Below are 12968 nucleotides of genomic sequence, written 5' to 3' on the forward strand. Positions count from 1 at the left end.
GGAAAAACACAGTTGTTTTTGTTAATTGAGAGCTGCAATTCTGTCAATCTTTTATGTCAAAAGCTAACTGATAGGTCAAACCCGAACTACATCAGATCATATTTTGGACGGGTCTCCTGTCTATGGTCGACCAAGTTATAAAGATAGAGGGAATGGAGATTGAGAATGTAGTAGCCCAAAGTAAGGAAGAAAAGCTATGAAAAGCTGAACGAGATTTGCTGAAAAACTGTAAAAAAATAAAATTGAAAGCTTGTCTATTTAAAGTTTCAACTGTATAAAGATTTTGATTTTTAATTTTGAATGTTGCTTGAATATGAAGAATTAAATCTTCATTTAAAAGCCTCTTTCACCTGCATTACTCACTTTCTGCATCATAACAAATTTTGAATAGCGTTCTTCTAATTGAATTAAGTTGAGAAACGTTCTGGAAGACGCGCAAATTGATGAAAATATATCATGAAATTTCAATTTGAGAATAAAATATATGTAATAAGAAAATGAGATGTTGAATAAAATGGTCCACTGTTTTATTGCTGTCAAAATGGTCAGAGGTGACTGAAATGAACATGATTCTTAGGTAAGATGAAATTGCTTTTGAATGGCTCATAATCATTTTGTTCGAAAAAAGAGGAGAATAGCAGTCATTCTTTTTTATCAGAAACAAAAATTATTATTGGTTTGAATCTTGAACTATATAACACCCCTGTCTCACAACCCGGTGAAAGTTTTTCCCTCAGGGGGGGGGGGAGTGAAAATTTCTATCGAAATCCCAATGGTGATTATTATGTTGTTTCCAGCCCAAAAATTCCTATGGGGATGGTTTTGGAGTGTGATTTTTTTAAATTTGACTTTAAGTGGGGATGAAATCAAAATCAATTTCCCAGTGGGGCTGAAATTGTAGGATATTTTTCCCACCGGGGACGAAATTTTGGGCAAATTTTCAAGTGGGGCCTGGGTCCAAGCGGCTCTGTGACACAGGTGTGTTATATAACTAGAGTGTCAAGGGAAATGAAATTATCCAACCAACCAAGTCAGATTTCTACTTTGGAAGTGTCAAGAAACCTTCAAGCATAGTTAAAATACCGCAAAGAAAGATTGTAAATCCATTGTTTCCTGCTTTATTTTTTAGGCGAGCAGCATGTTACTCTTTGTCCATTCCTTATCTTTGTTTCTCCTCCTTTCAACATGTCGAATCACGTGCCAACAAGAAAGCCTTTCAAGCTCACCAACATTGCTCCAAGAACAAGAGAGTTATAATGAGTTGGAGCAAACCCTCGAAAATTACGACGAGAAAAGTGACAGCGCATTGATCGTCATTGATACCGAACAAGAGAATCCGATAAATCCGATTGTGGAAAAACGGTCTTCAATTATTCAAAAACGAAGCAGCGAAGATTTCGATGAAGGGTTTACGATTATTATTGATCGAGAATCGTTGGAAGAAAATGCCGTCCAAAAGGATGAGGTTTATCAAGATATGGAGAGAAGTTATGAACAGATTCAAGAGAAATTCGTGGATGAGATCAAACAACCGATCAAAGATAAACACGTGCGGGTAATCGTGATCACACCTAAAGATCAGATGACCAGAAGTGTTGATGACCCACATCAAGAAGAAACAGACTCGACACCTCAAACTGAACTGGATTTAGATATCGCAAAGTTACAACAAGTTCGAGATAAGATGAAGAATTTGAATACTGAAGATAAGAATTTGATTAGAGCGGTTTCTTCATCAAGTCAAGAGAAGAGTGAGACAACCAAAGGAACTTCTGCAAATTCTGCTGAGATTAGAACTGAGAAACAAAGTCCAAAAAAACCATTCGAAAAGAAACAAGCAATCAAGCAGCAGAAAAAAATCGCTAAACCGGTCGCTAAAAACATTCAAAAACAGAAAAACAAAACGAAAAACAAAACATTGACAACGAATAAGGTTATTCAAAACAAACAACCTGGACACGTGATATTTACAACTGCAACGAACAATAAATCATTGACATCTAACAACACAAACAAAACAATAGTTATATCTTCTCTTCACCATATGCCACCCACCAACCCTCATCCAAAACATTACACCATAGAAGAACATTACAAGAAAAAGACAGAGTTCCACCGCACTGGAGACAAAAAATCATCATCCACTGACGGCCAACAAAAAGGTGAAACAGAAAACGATAATAGCGATGACTTGGTAATTTCCAGACCAAAACTACCCAACAATTTTCGACTCACAAACAACACATGGTCAGATCCAGATTCGGTGGATAACGCAAATTCATCCATCCCCAGTATCATGGAAGAAAACGCGATATCCACAAACAATGAAACCGCTTCTACAAAACCAAAACAACAATCATCAAATACAAATATTCTAAATGGTGTAAAACAACAGCAGAAGCCAAGCTTTGATCCAACAGCCAAACAGCAAAACCAATCTTTTGCAGTTACTATATCAAGCGCTCTAGAATCACAGCCAAACATTTCAAACTCAGGGAACTTGATGAACTTACTTGCTTCATCAAATTCTAAACCCTCAAACAAAACTAAAGTCATTAATATTGAAAAAGCCAAGGCTATCGTTCAATACCTAAACAAGGACCCTTTAGAATCTTGGCGATATCCATACAAAACACTATCTTCTCTAGACTTGAATGCCATACTGATTCGTTCAGGACTTGTTTATCCGGGATACATAGAGAGATTAAAGGGTGTGATGCGAAAAGCTATTACAGGTCATGATATAACATTGAGTGTAGTTGGTGGCTCCATAAGTGCTGGTGGTGGGTTATATAAAGATCGTGGAAGCATAGAAGGACTTTATTATAAGGGCGTAGTTGATTGGTGGAACCAATGGATTTTCCCTGTCACTGGTTCCAAAATGAAAGTAAACAATGCAGCCATTGGTTCTATAGGGACAGATTATTTTTCATATTGTGTCAAAAACCACCTGAAGAAGAATGTTGATTTAGTCATATGGGAGCTTTCAGCTAATGATTATAATAGATATAAAACGTTTCCCACGAAAGGTGCAAGGCCGTTAGAAAGGTTCACTAGAATGATTCTTGATTTACCAACGAAACCAGCATTACTTTATCTGAATTTCTTTAAAGGGATCGATTATAAAAATTCTGGTTTATCAGATTGTCCGAACTTTGAAGACCAACAAGAACATACTATAGCGAGTTATTATAAAGTACCTACATTGAGTTGGAGAGCCATGGTTTGTAACGGCTTAGTTAAATCCAGACCAGGATTTCTATTGGCTGATTTATTCAGTGTTGACCAATACCATCCATCTCTTAAGGGGCATGCGCAATCAGCATTATTGATATTACTTCATCTGCGACACGTGATGCGAGCTGTTTTACAATACGCCATAAAACACGATGGTGATATTGTCAATTTTCAGGACCAGTATTTGTTACCAGACCCCTTATTCATTGGCCCAAAACATCCAGAACCATATTGTTGGACCTTGATACGACCCGATGAAAAAGATCCAGTCCATAACACTTTGGAGGTGAGCGTGGCTTCAAATGATGGCTTTAAAATACAATATGCTACTAACTTTCCAATTAGATTTGATAAAGTTATTTGTTATAAATCTGAGAAAACGGATAAACCGACATCCTCTCTGAAGCTCGTCTTTACCATTCCAAAATCACCTGAAAATAAAGATAAACGATTTGAAGTTGCCATAACAACGCATTCAAAATGGGGCGGCTCTTCAATGATCTGGATAGATGATAAAAACGATCAACCGGTTTTCATCCAAGAAGGAAAGCCCGGTGACCCTGGACGTCGGACACAGGTTGATACTGTTGCTAGTGATGTGACTGCGGGAACTCATTTTTTGAATTTATGGTCGAAAGATGGAGGTTTTTGTTTAGCTGCGATCATGATAGATGCTAGTTAATAGTTTAATCACTGAAAAGTTTGTTCACTTTTTCTCGAAAATATGGATTGGAAAAAATGCCTCGTGATAAGATAAAGTTATCTTTTTTAAAAAACAATTTTCCTATAAAAATTTCTGTACAAATTTTTTTAATAAATAGTGGGTTTTGTAAATACAAAATTATTTTAAATAGTCAATAGAGATTTAAGATAATCCTTATTCAAAGTAAGGAAAACAAATCTAGAGAAACAAAACAAGTACAATATCGTGAAATATTTTCAGTTTTATGTAGGTGAACACATGCCAGGTCATTGGTATCACTCTCTGTAAAGAAACGTTATACCAACTAGTGATAATTTGTATGGATATACAAAACATTGAACAGTGAGCATAAAGTTGAAATGATTAAAACAGGAAACCCTAAAACCCTTTAGTGACTACCCGTAACAAATGTGACACTCGTTAAGTTGTAAAAGCACTGGGACACGTAAAATAAAAGAGCACGGATAGGCTTACAAAACATAATATCAACTAATTGAATCTTGTTTTTGGCTCAAATATTCCCAAAGCGCTCAGTCACATTTTGCATCTTTATAGCAAAATCGGAAAATTCCTGTGATCTAATCCCGAGAAACGGACATAGATTCAACGGCGGTAGAATTTTCAATGGAAAATACGGTTCGATGACTGGTCAGCAGATATACAAGAACAGAATCAGCAACAATGCAATACTCCATTCGCATTCATCAATAGGCCAGCGTCCGATGACAACCTTTGACGAACTCAACGTAATGTGGTTCTAAAAGGAAAATGAAAGAAAAATGTTTCCTTGTTTTTCCTTGTCTTCAGCCCTCAATCGCAGGACCCATGTTTACAAGAATGCTTTCAGTTATTAGCTTACAAATTAGCTTGATTTTGACCTTTAGTATTGGGTTTTCAAAAGTAAAACTTTCAACCATCCGGCTATTTGGTAGTTTGAAATTTTCAAATCTTCCTGAATGAATCTTCTACTCAAATCAAGCTAGAATTCCATTACATTTCCAGAACCTTTTCTTCGAATGTTATCGTTTTATTCACTACAATTCACTCAAGAGGGTAAAGTAACAAACAACAAATAGAATACCTTCATCTGGTTTAATTGAACCATGCCGGATCAAAAAATCCAGTATCACTAACGCGGAGTTTGGCTTGAACTCTTTTGTTGATATAAGTTCTTTTACCTTGAAAGGAAATAGTTATGTTCTAAGCTATTTAGAAAAATATTCTACATATACCGTATTACTCCGAATAAACGCCCGGGGCGTTTAAAAGAAGGGGGCGTTTATTAAATTATTTTAGTCTAAAATCGAATATTTAGAGCAAATATACCCTTTGTTTTAGTTCTTTATCAGGATTTTAGTGCAAAATTTCTTTGCTTCAACGACTAAAATTGCATCGAAAACTGCTCTGGTTACAAGAAATGATTAAAATCTTCCTTTTCCAACCCAATCAACACTGGTATTGAAGTATTAAAGTCACAAGTTTCCAATAAGCACCCTTCCCCTAGAGGGGGCGTTCATTTGAGGGGGGCGTTTATTAAATAATTTTCCTTGTTAGGAGGGGCGTTTATTCGAGGGGGGCGTTTAAAAGAAGTAATACGGTATCCATATTTTCAAAGACAGTAACACTCGGTTCTTCTTCAACAAGTAAGAGGAAAGAGCTGAGAAGTAATGTTATTAAAGGGTGGGCAAAAAATGGCACTAATTGCTTTCCATATGTAACACAATTTTTGTCTGACCATATTTATATTTTTGCCCACCCTGTACCAGAACAGCAACAAAACATGATTTTACCTCCTTGATGGGTAAAAGATAGAAATCGGAAACTTCGTCATCGTTACATTTTGGCTCGAACGAGCGGGGAAGTTCCAAATCGTAAACAAATTCCGTCTCCGGATGGAGGCCAAGCTCATTTGAAAGAAAGTAACTAAAAATAAAAAAAGAGTAACCGATGAAAAACAAAAATACATCTTTGTGTCTACAAAAGGTTTTGAGGTAAAATATTGAAAACCCATAATTATGATTGATTTAAGGAAATACCTGATGGTCCCAGCTGGTCTTGCTTGAGACGAAAATTTGCCAGTAATGCCCGCTTCTTCAAGGCATTCTCGTTCCAATGTTTGCTTCACTGATTCCCCTGAAGCGATTCCACCTGCGACCTGAGTTGAAAGTGAAAGAAGTTAGAACATCAAAATCTTCCTAAAGATACATTCTTTTGTAACCAACAATGGTTATGTCACCTTCTTACATTTTAGCACTATTGAAACACTTCCAAAGACTCGAATGTTAAAGCTTACAGTATTGTCGAGCTTTCCTGGGTATGTTGGCTTGGTCTTCGCTCGCCTTGAGACCCACATGTAAACGTCGCCCTGATCGTTCTTTACGTACCCGTTTACGTGGACACCGTACGTGTGAAAGCCGAAGAGACCTAGCACGAAAAAAGAATGTGGCGGTTATACACAGGTTTGACCGAAATAAAATCAAATTAAATTATGTTTTAATTTGAGGCCATTTTTCAAAGATTCTTAAAATGTTAAAAACAATCAAACGATATATTTCGGTGTTATCACCATTCTATCAAATTCACAAATTTCTATCGACATCTAAGAAATTTAGTTTTTTCGAGGCTGAACAAAATCAAAACCACATTTTGTACGCTTATCAGATTTGCTGCCGACTACGAGTATGTGCAGATCAAATTTTCGATTTCCGAAAAGAGTTCTTGTACTGTGTAAAAAGGAACGGACCATCGGCAAAGATAAGTTGTGTTCCTTGGTTAAAGATGATTTTACATTCTTTCAATGGTTAATAATAAAACAAGTCATTCACTCACAGCAAGCTGATCTTTCTACATCGAGTAGAACTTCGGAATTGAAACTTTCTTTGACCTCGTATGTCTAAGATTGAGAGATGAGTTTATTGTTTTATAGATTCATATCCCTCACTACAGTGAACAGACCATCATCCTCTTATAATACCATTTGTGGCTAATTTTACGTACGAACCCATTTATTAGAACGGATCCTACTCAAATGATTTGTATCGGAAAGACGTCACTTATCTCTGCTATATGGTGGGCTTTCGGCTATTTCGCGGGCAATCTTATGAGAGAAGAAAATCCTAATCAATCTTGCTTCAATTTGAAATAATTAACCGATAAGGTAAGGGATCCTCTAGCTATTCGAACCTAATCTTTTTCCCTATCAAATACTTATCAACTTAGAATATGGGTTTGTTTTTCGTGTCAAAAAGGCGTCCTGTATAAGGTCTTTATTTAATAAAGTAAAGATAGAAGATACAAAATTAGTTTGGCTAAAGGTTGTGCAATTCATGATTAGAGTGGAAAATATGATTACCTCATTTCTCCAACCCCGTAAGGTTGGGAACACATCTCTGTCCTTTAGGTCCCGTAAGAAACAGGCTAACTTCGTAGAACGTTCTTCCCTGTCCTTGAGTGACAGCGCCATTGTGGTAAATTTTGTTTTTCCGGTGAGCAAATCCTTCGCAATGATGAAAATAGCCTTTTGTTTAGACATTTCTTTGATCACCTCTGGAGATACCAAACCGATTTGCGCATCGTTCAAGAGAAATGGAACATAATCCTTTGATTCTAAAAAAATAATAATAACTTACGTACAATTTGGAGCAGTATGGACAATGCCTTTAAAAAGTCTAAAAGATCTGGAGAGTATAAAAATTCGACTTTTCCTTGGTAGTGTTAAAATGAAACAATTTTCAGCAAATACAAAATGAAAAGTTACATACACCTTGGATTTCTTTCTTTCTCATTCCATAAATAAGGCATTCCATAAATAAGGCATTCCATAAATAAGGGATAAAAGGGGCTGCTAGGAATTAATCATCAAAATTGAAACAGTTATTTTGGGTCAGGAAAAGGTCAGGAAAGGGAGGGGTTTCAATAAGGAGTACAATTTAGAGAGATACCATCATCATAGTTTGCTGAAATTAGAAAGACCAATTTGTTATTAGTATCCAAGATGACAGAAATAACTGTACAGTGGTCTCAGACGGAAAAGTACCTTTTATAGCAAAAGCCTATAATCTCAAAACAACGGGTGTTTCAGAAAAAAGTGTACAAGTTTCTAGTTAGTTTGTGAGAAAACCTGAGAAAACTAAAAATGTTATAAATCCAAATATTTCGCCATTCGAAGGAGGAAAGACTAAATTGAATTTGGAGCTATCATACTTTATTTAATTTGCTTCAAGTGTTTAAAAGTTATAAAGAAAGTTCGAAAATATTCCCTTTCGAAAAAGAATGAAAATCAAGCTTACAAAAAACCGCAAAAAAGAATCGTTAAAATCGAAATATCCTAATTACAGCAATTAAAACCTTAAACTAACACGTGAAGCAAATTTAAGATATGACAGCTCAAAATTTAAGTTGGCCTTTCTTCTTTCTGATGGTGAAAAGTTTAGATATATAATATTTCTATTTTTCTCACAATGTTAATTTAAACTTGTACATTTTTTTTTGAAAAACAAAGTACCATATTGAAGTTCGCCTGCTTACTGCGATGAGAAGAGCTTTGACTAGTTTTGATCAATTTTCACAATAAAACTGACTGATAGCTGTCATATTGCAAAAGATAAGGTAAAGATCTAAATGAAAACCTGACGTTTGAAATAGAAAAGCATCTTTTTAACAAGAAGGAAAAGATTTTTCGTGAGGAATTACAATTATATACCTTGGCTGTTGAAAGAATGAATAGATTTGGTCAGTTTTAGCATTTTCTCTGACCACGAAGTTTCATTATTAAGTTCTTCTTCATTGACAGTTTCTTCAACTTCCATGTCTTTCATTTTGTTTTCAGTCTTTCACCCTCTCACAAGAAACAACAGCAAAAGAACCTGAAGACATTGATATTTGACAAAAAAAGAAAGTATGCAGAAAGTAGAACAGGTCAGCTGGTGAACTTCTGGACTGTTTCTTTTGTTTAATCATTATTTTTGCATGATTCTGCAAGTCGAACAAAGTGTATGCAGATAAACTCATGGCCTACTAAAAATAAATAAATAAAAATTTTTAGTAGGCCATGATATACTCCAAAATTTAATATTGGTCTATAGGCACTGCTTTAGGCGACCAAAGTGACTCAAGACGAGAATTCGCCTATTAACAGGATTAACAAAAGAGATTCAATAGAGATTTGAAATAAAGAATGTTTAAAACACAACCGATTGGCTTAGGTTTTGTTAAACCTCGTCAGATGGGATGTAAACAGAGAATATTTCTCAAAACAGGAGCAGTGCGCATATCCAGAAGAGTAGGAGTTTTACATTCCAAAGAAAGGAAGATATGGCATAACCTAATACAGACAGTATTCAGCGATGTCTGATAGACAAAAACAAAAATAGATGATAAAGATCGTCGAAATATTCCTACAACATCGACTCTATTTTCTTGTTGTTTTTTATTTAAAAATCCAAGGAAATGGTTATTTTTGGGTTATGCTTCTTTTTATACTTTTTGAAATTGTCTGGCACTGTTGGATTCCTGATTTAAAGTATTCTAGTTTGGAATAGCCCCTGGCCTTGAAACCTTAATTAAATAAACCCCTATGGTAATGTTCGAGAACCCCTTGGAAAAATAAGGCACAGACCCCCTTAAAAAGGGAAACATATACATTTCAAACACAAAATTCCAAAGATCTGAACCGAAATCAATCATTTGAAACAGAGAACATGTTTGTTTTTTTTTTGTTAAAAGCAAAGGAAACATCACACAAAATCCAACAACTTTTTAAGCTTCAAACAAAATTTCTAAATAAGTTATGAAAACATCATAGAGAATCATGAATGTTTTGTTTCACATAAAACCTTTTTTCTTCAAACAAAATTGCTAATAATTGAATAGATCTTAAAAAAACACAAACTTTGAGAATATACAGTATATAACCAAGGCCATAGAAATTGACCAAAATACATTGAAAACTGAAAACCTGCCATACAATACTGTTTTGATCCATTTAGGTCCTTTTAATGTGAACTAGATTCTTTGAAAGACTTAGGCCATCTACTCTTTATCTTAATATGGGCTGAGACCTAAATGAACTAGGCCTTTTTAAAATAAGTTTTCTTTTTTGATGGACTTAGGTCCATGATCTGAAAACCCATCTTTACCAGGGCCGGTGTTGTTTTATTGGATTTGGAGAGTTTGGATGACAATGCCAGAATCCAAATCCACTCGACATTGAAGGAAATTAATTTTTGCAAAGTCATCAGGCTATTTTTTGTCTGAGATTGAAGATTGAAGGTTCAGTGAGTTTTGCTCTTCAACTTTTTCGAGAAGACATCTATTATAGAACATATTTGAGATTGTTTAATCAATGCACCTTTTTAAGGTTAGCTGCTTCATATAAAAAGCAAGAATAAGGGTAAGAGCACAGAAAGCACACTTTTCTCACTCTGCACATTTTTTTGTTTGTGTTTTTGCTTTAAGCCAATGGAATGGTTTGTTTACTCGAAATTTTGGTGACTTTTTATATGAAACAGAGAAGAAAGAGAAAGGTGTATTATAAACAACTTTTCAGAGCTCTCTGGTGCACCCACCACCTGTGTGGCTGAAGTTCACCCATTTTCAGTCATTTGCAAGTCCAAAATTCACAAGGACTGCTAGCAAGCTTTTAGGTGTCTTCTGCCAAATAATCACTTGTGGTTCATTTGGGGAATTTCCCAAGTGTCAAAGGGCTTTTCTTGGCACTCTGTATTGTTGAATTTTTGAAAAGTCTACAGACCTTTAGTCCACAATTGTTCATCAAAAAATTTGAAGGCCTTTTTAAGCATGAAATCTTTATATTATACGTATCAAAAGAAAGCTAATGACTCATAGATACAGAAAATACAAAAAAACTTATTTTCATATAAATGGACTTAGATCTTTTTGAAATTGAGGGGTAAGTGGACTTGGGCTTTTTGAAATGAAGGTTGCGATTTATGTTCTTATCCTCCAATTATGCTTCCCATCTCACTCTCCTCCCTATTTGTGTTCCTGTTCCCATTTGTGCTTCCTTTCCCAAATATGTGGAATACGTACGGGGACAGGAACACAAATGCAAACAGGAACACAAATGGGAACGGAAATACAAATGGGAACTTGAAGATGTATTGGAATAGGAACATGTATATAACATATGGGAACAGGAACATCTATGGGAACAGGAACACGTGTTTGAACAGGAACAGGGATGAGGGACACGTCTCATAGGTGTCAACTCTCTCTCATTGGGCGAGAGACTCCCGCAATCAAATCTCCCGCATTTTCAGGATCATCTCCCGCATTTTCAGGATTTTCTCCCACATCTCCCGCATTTCCAAAAAATTTCCGATTTCCTGAAAAAAGATAAAACGGAATGACAAGATTTCCTGATTTTGGAAAATCGGGACGTAAATTTTCTCTGATTTCCCCAATTTCCCGAAAAAAATCCTGATAAAATCAGATTTTGTAGGAAAATTCCCCCGATCTGCTGATTTTCCGATTTGGAAAAATTGGATTATCGGGGAAAATTTTCCCGAATTGGAGCTCTCCTGCATTTTTGTGAGGCAGAATGGAAGCGTAATGGGGAGGAGAGCAAAATTGGAAAGCATAAGTGGAGGAAAAGAACACAATAATGGGAATAGGAAGATAAATGGAAGTGGAAATAGAAAGAAGAATGAGGATGGGAACATAGTAACAGGAAAACCAAAACAACTTTACTATACCATCGACATTATGCAGGGAGTCTACCAGATCCTTTATTCCTTGGGACCAGGAGATTTCTTTAATAGCTTTGTCGACTGTTGTCAAATCTATGGCATCCATTGTTGTAGAGGAAATATCACAAGTTATAGCTGTCGGAATCGCCATCCTAATAATTTTGTTGTTTGTGCACGTGATCTTTCTGCCGATCGTGATAACTCTTTTCGAAAGCATGGTCGTCAGGTCTTATATCGGCACGATATAGCAGTCAAGAACACCTTCAAATTAGCCTATCATAGGCTGATTAGCCTATCATAGGCTATTTAGACTATTTTATATAGGCTATTTAGCCGAAAATCGATATAAACCTCGATTTCTGACGAAATATAAATAGTCGCGTCTATTTTTCACCCGTGGGTGGGGTTACTTAGACAAAAATAGGTGCTGGGTATGTGCGGACGGTAAGGGTCGGGTTTGTCACCTATCAAAGTCTCTCTAAGGGTTACAAAAATCAGGAAATTTCAAAGTAGTCTCTCTAAGGGTGGGAAAAATCACGATTTTTAGAAAAAAATTTTGATTTTGAGGGAAAAAATTACAAAAAAGTCTCACTAAGGCTAAGGGTAGGAAATTTTTCAAAATCAGAGAAAATTTTTCGAAAAAGTCTCACTAAGGGTCACTTTTTCACTAAAATTTGGTCTCTCTAAGGGTCGGTTTTCGGAGGTCCCGTCCGCACATCCCTCATTCACCAACCCTAGTACCCCCCCCCCGGGATTTTTCACCATTACTTCATTGCCCAAAGCCAAAAGAATCTTTTTCACTTAAACTGACATAGCATTCAATTTTGGAAACAAAAATATAAATAAATTTAATAGCCATCGGCTAACTAACCGATTATAGGCTAATTTTCTGATAATGAAGTCCTGCTGAATCGACAAAAAGCCCGATTTTCTTACCCTGCGCATGCGCACGCATGCGCAGTACCAAAAAGTGGAATATTTCCTAAACCAAAATTGACCCAATGTCAAAATTTGTCATGAGCATTTCTCTGAAAATGAGAAACCATGTATTCCTTAGAGAAGACGCGACTATTTATATTTCGTCAGTAATCGTCAGCTGTGCAAAATTACTCGAATCTGATTGGTTTAGAGGAGTGCGATTAATCATTAATTGCACTATTACCACTTTTTGCACTCTTTGGCGGGGGGACACTTTTGTCCCCTTATTTCTCTCCCAAGTCCTGTGTCAGACAATTTTTTTTACTATATAATAAAAAACAAAGACATTTTTTTTCTTCAATATAAAAAGAACAAAGAAATTTTACGTTACAATAGCTTCT

The 12968-nt window shown here is 35.8% G+C and overlaps 2 protein-coding genes across 4 annotated transcripts; one reads left to right on the forward strand and one right to left on the reverse strand.

The window, feature by feature from the left end:
- Window positions 1-422: 422 nt before the first annotated feature.
- On the forward strand, window positions 423-3990 carry LOC136805076 (uncharacterized). Its single transcript, XM_067061638.1, has 2 exons — window positions 423-577; window positions 1130-3990. The coding sequence occupies exon 2, from the start codon at window positions 1139-1141 to the stop codon at window positions 3917-3919; it is 2781 nt and encodes a 926-aa protein (XP_066917739.1). The 5' UTR covers window positions 423-577; window positions 1130-1138; the 3' UTR covers window positions 3920-3990.
- On the reverse strand, window positions 3984-11876 carry LOC136805077 (uncharacterized). 3 transcript variants are annotated; one of them, XM_067061640.1, is made up of 9 exons: window positions 8643-8809; window positions 7882-7896; window positions 7293-7546; window positions 6770-6833; window positions 6234-6364; window positions 5977-6095; window positions 5731-5863; window positions 5022-5118; window positions 3984-4697 (listed from the first exon to the last, which is right to left on the reverse strand). In XM_067061640.1, exons 1-9 carry the CDS (start codon window positions 8755-8757, stop codon window positions 4645-4647), a joined length of 981 nt encoding a protein of 326 aa, XP_066917741.1. In that variant the 5' UTR covers window positions 8758-8809; the 3' UTR covers window positions 3984-4644. The 3 variants fall into 3 exon arrangements, with proteins under 3 accessions (XP_066917741.1, XP_066917740.1, XP_066917742.1); XM_067061639.1 differs by lacking the exons at window positions 7882-7896; window positions 8643-8809 and adding an exon at window positions 11656-11876; XM_067061641.1 differs by lacking the exon at window positions 7882-7896.
- Between the last annotated feature and the right edge of the window lie 1092 nt (window positions 11877-12968).

This window comes from Clytia hemisphaerica, unplaced genomic scaffold, assembly GCF_902728285.1.
Source record: "Clytia hemisphaerica strain Z4C2 unplaced genomic scaffold, Clytia hemisphaerica genome assembly, whole genome shotgun sequence".
NCBI lineage: Eukaryota > Metazoa > Cnidaria > Hydrozoa > Leptothecata > Clytiidae > Clytia > Clytia hemisphaerica.

Coding starts and splice junctions, on each gene's coding strand:
- LOC136805076 (XM_067061638.1), top strand. CDS start 1,139: ATGTTACTCTTTGTCCATTCCTTATCTTTGTTTCTCCTCCTTTCAACA.
- LOC136805077 (XM_067061639.1), bottom strand. CDS start 11,866: ATGCTTTCGAAAAGAGTTATCACGATCGGCAGAAAGATCACGTGCACA. Junction 6,365..6,769: donor TGTAGAAAGATCAGCTTGCT/GTGAGTGAATGA, acceptor TTTTCGTGCTAG/GTCTCTTCGGCTTTCACACG. Junction 5,864..5,976: donor AGACCAGCTGGGACCATCAG/GTATTTCCTTAA, acceptor TTTTATTTTTAG/TTACTTTCTTTCAAATGAGC.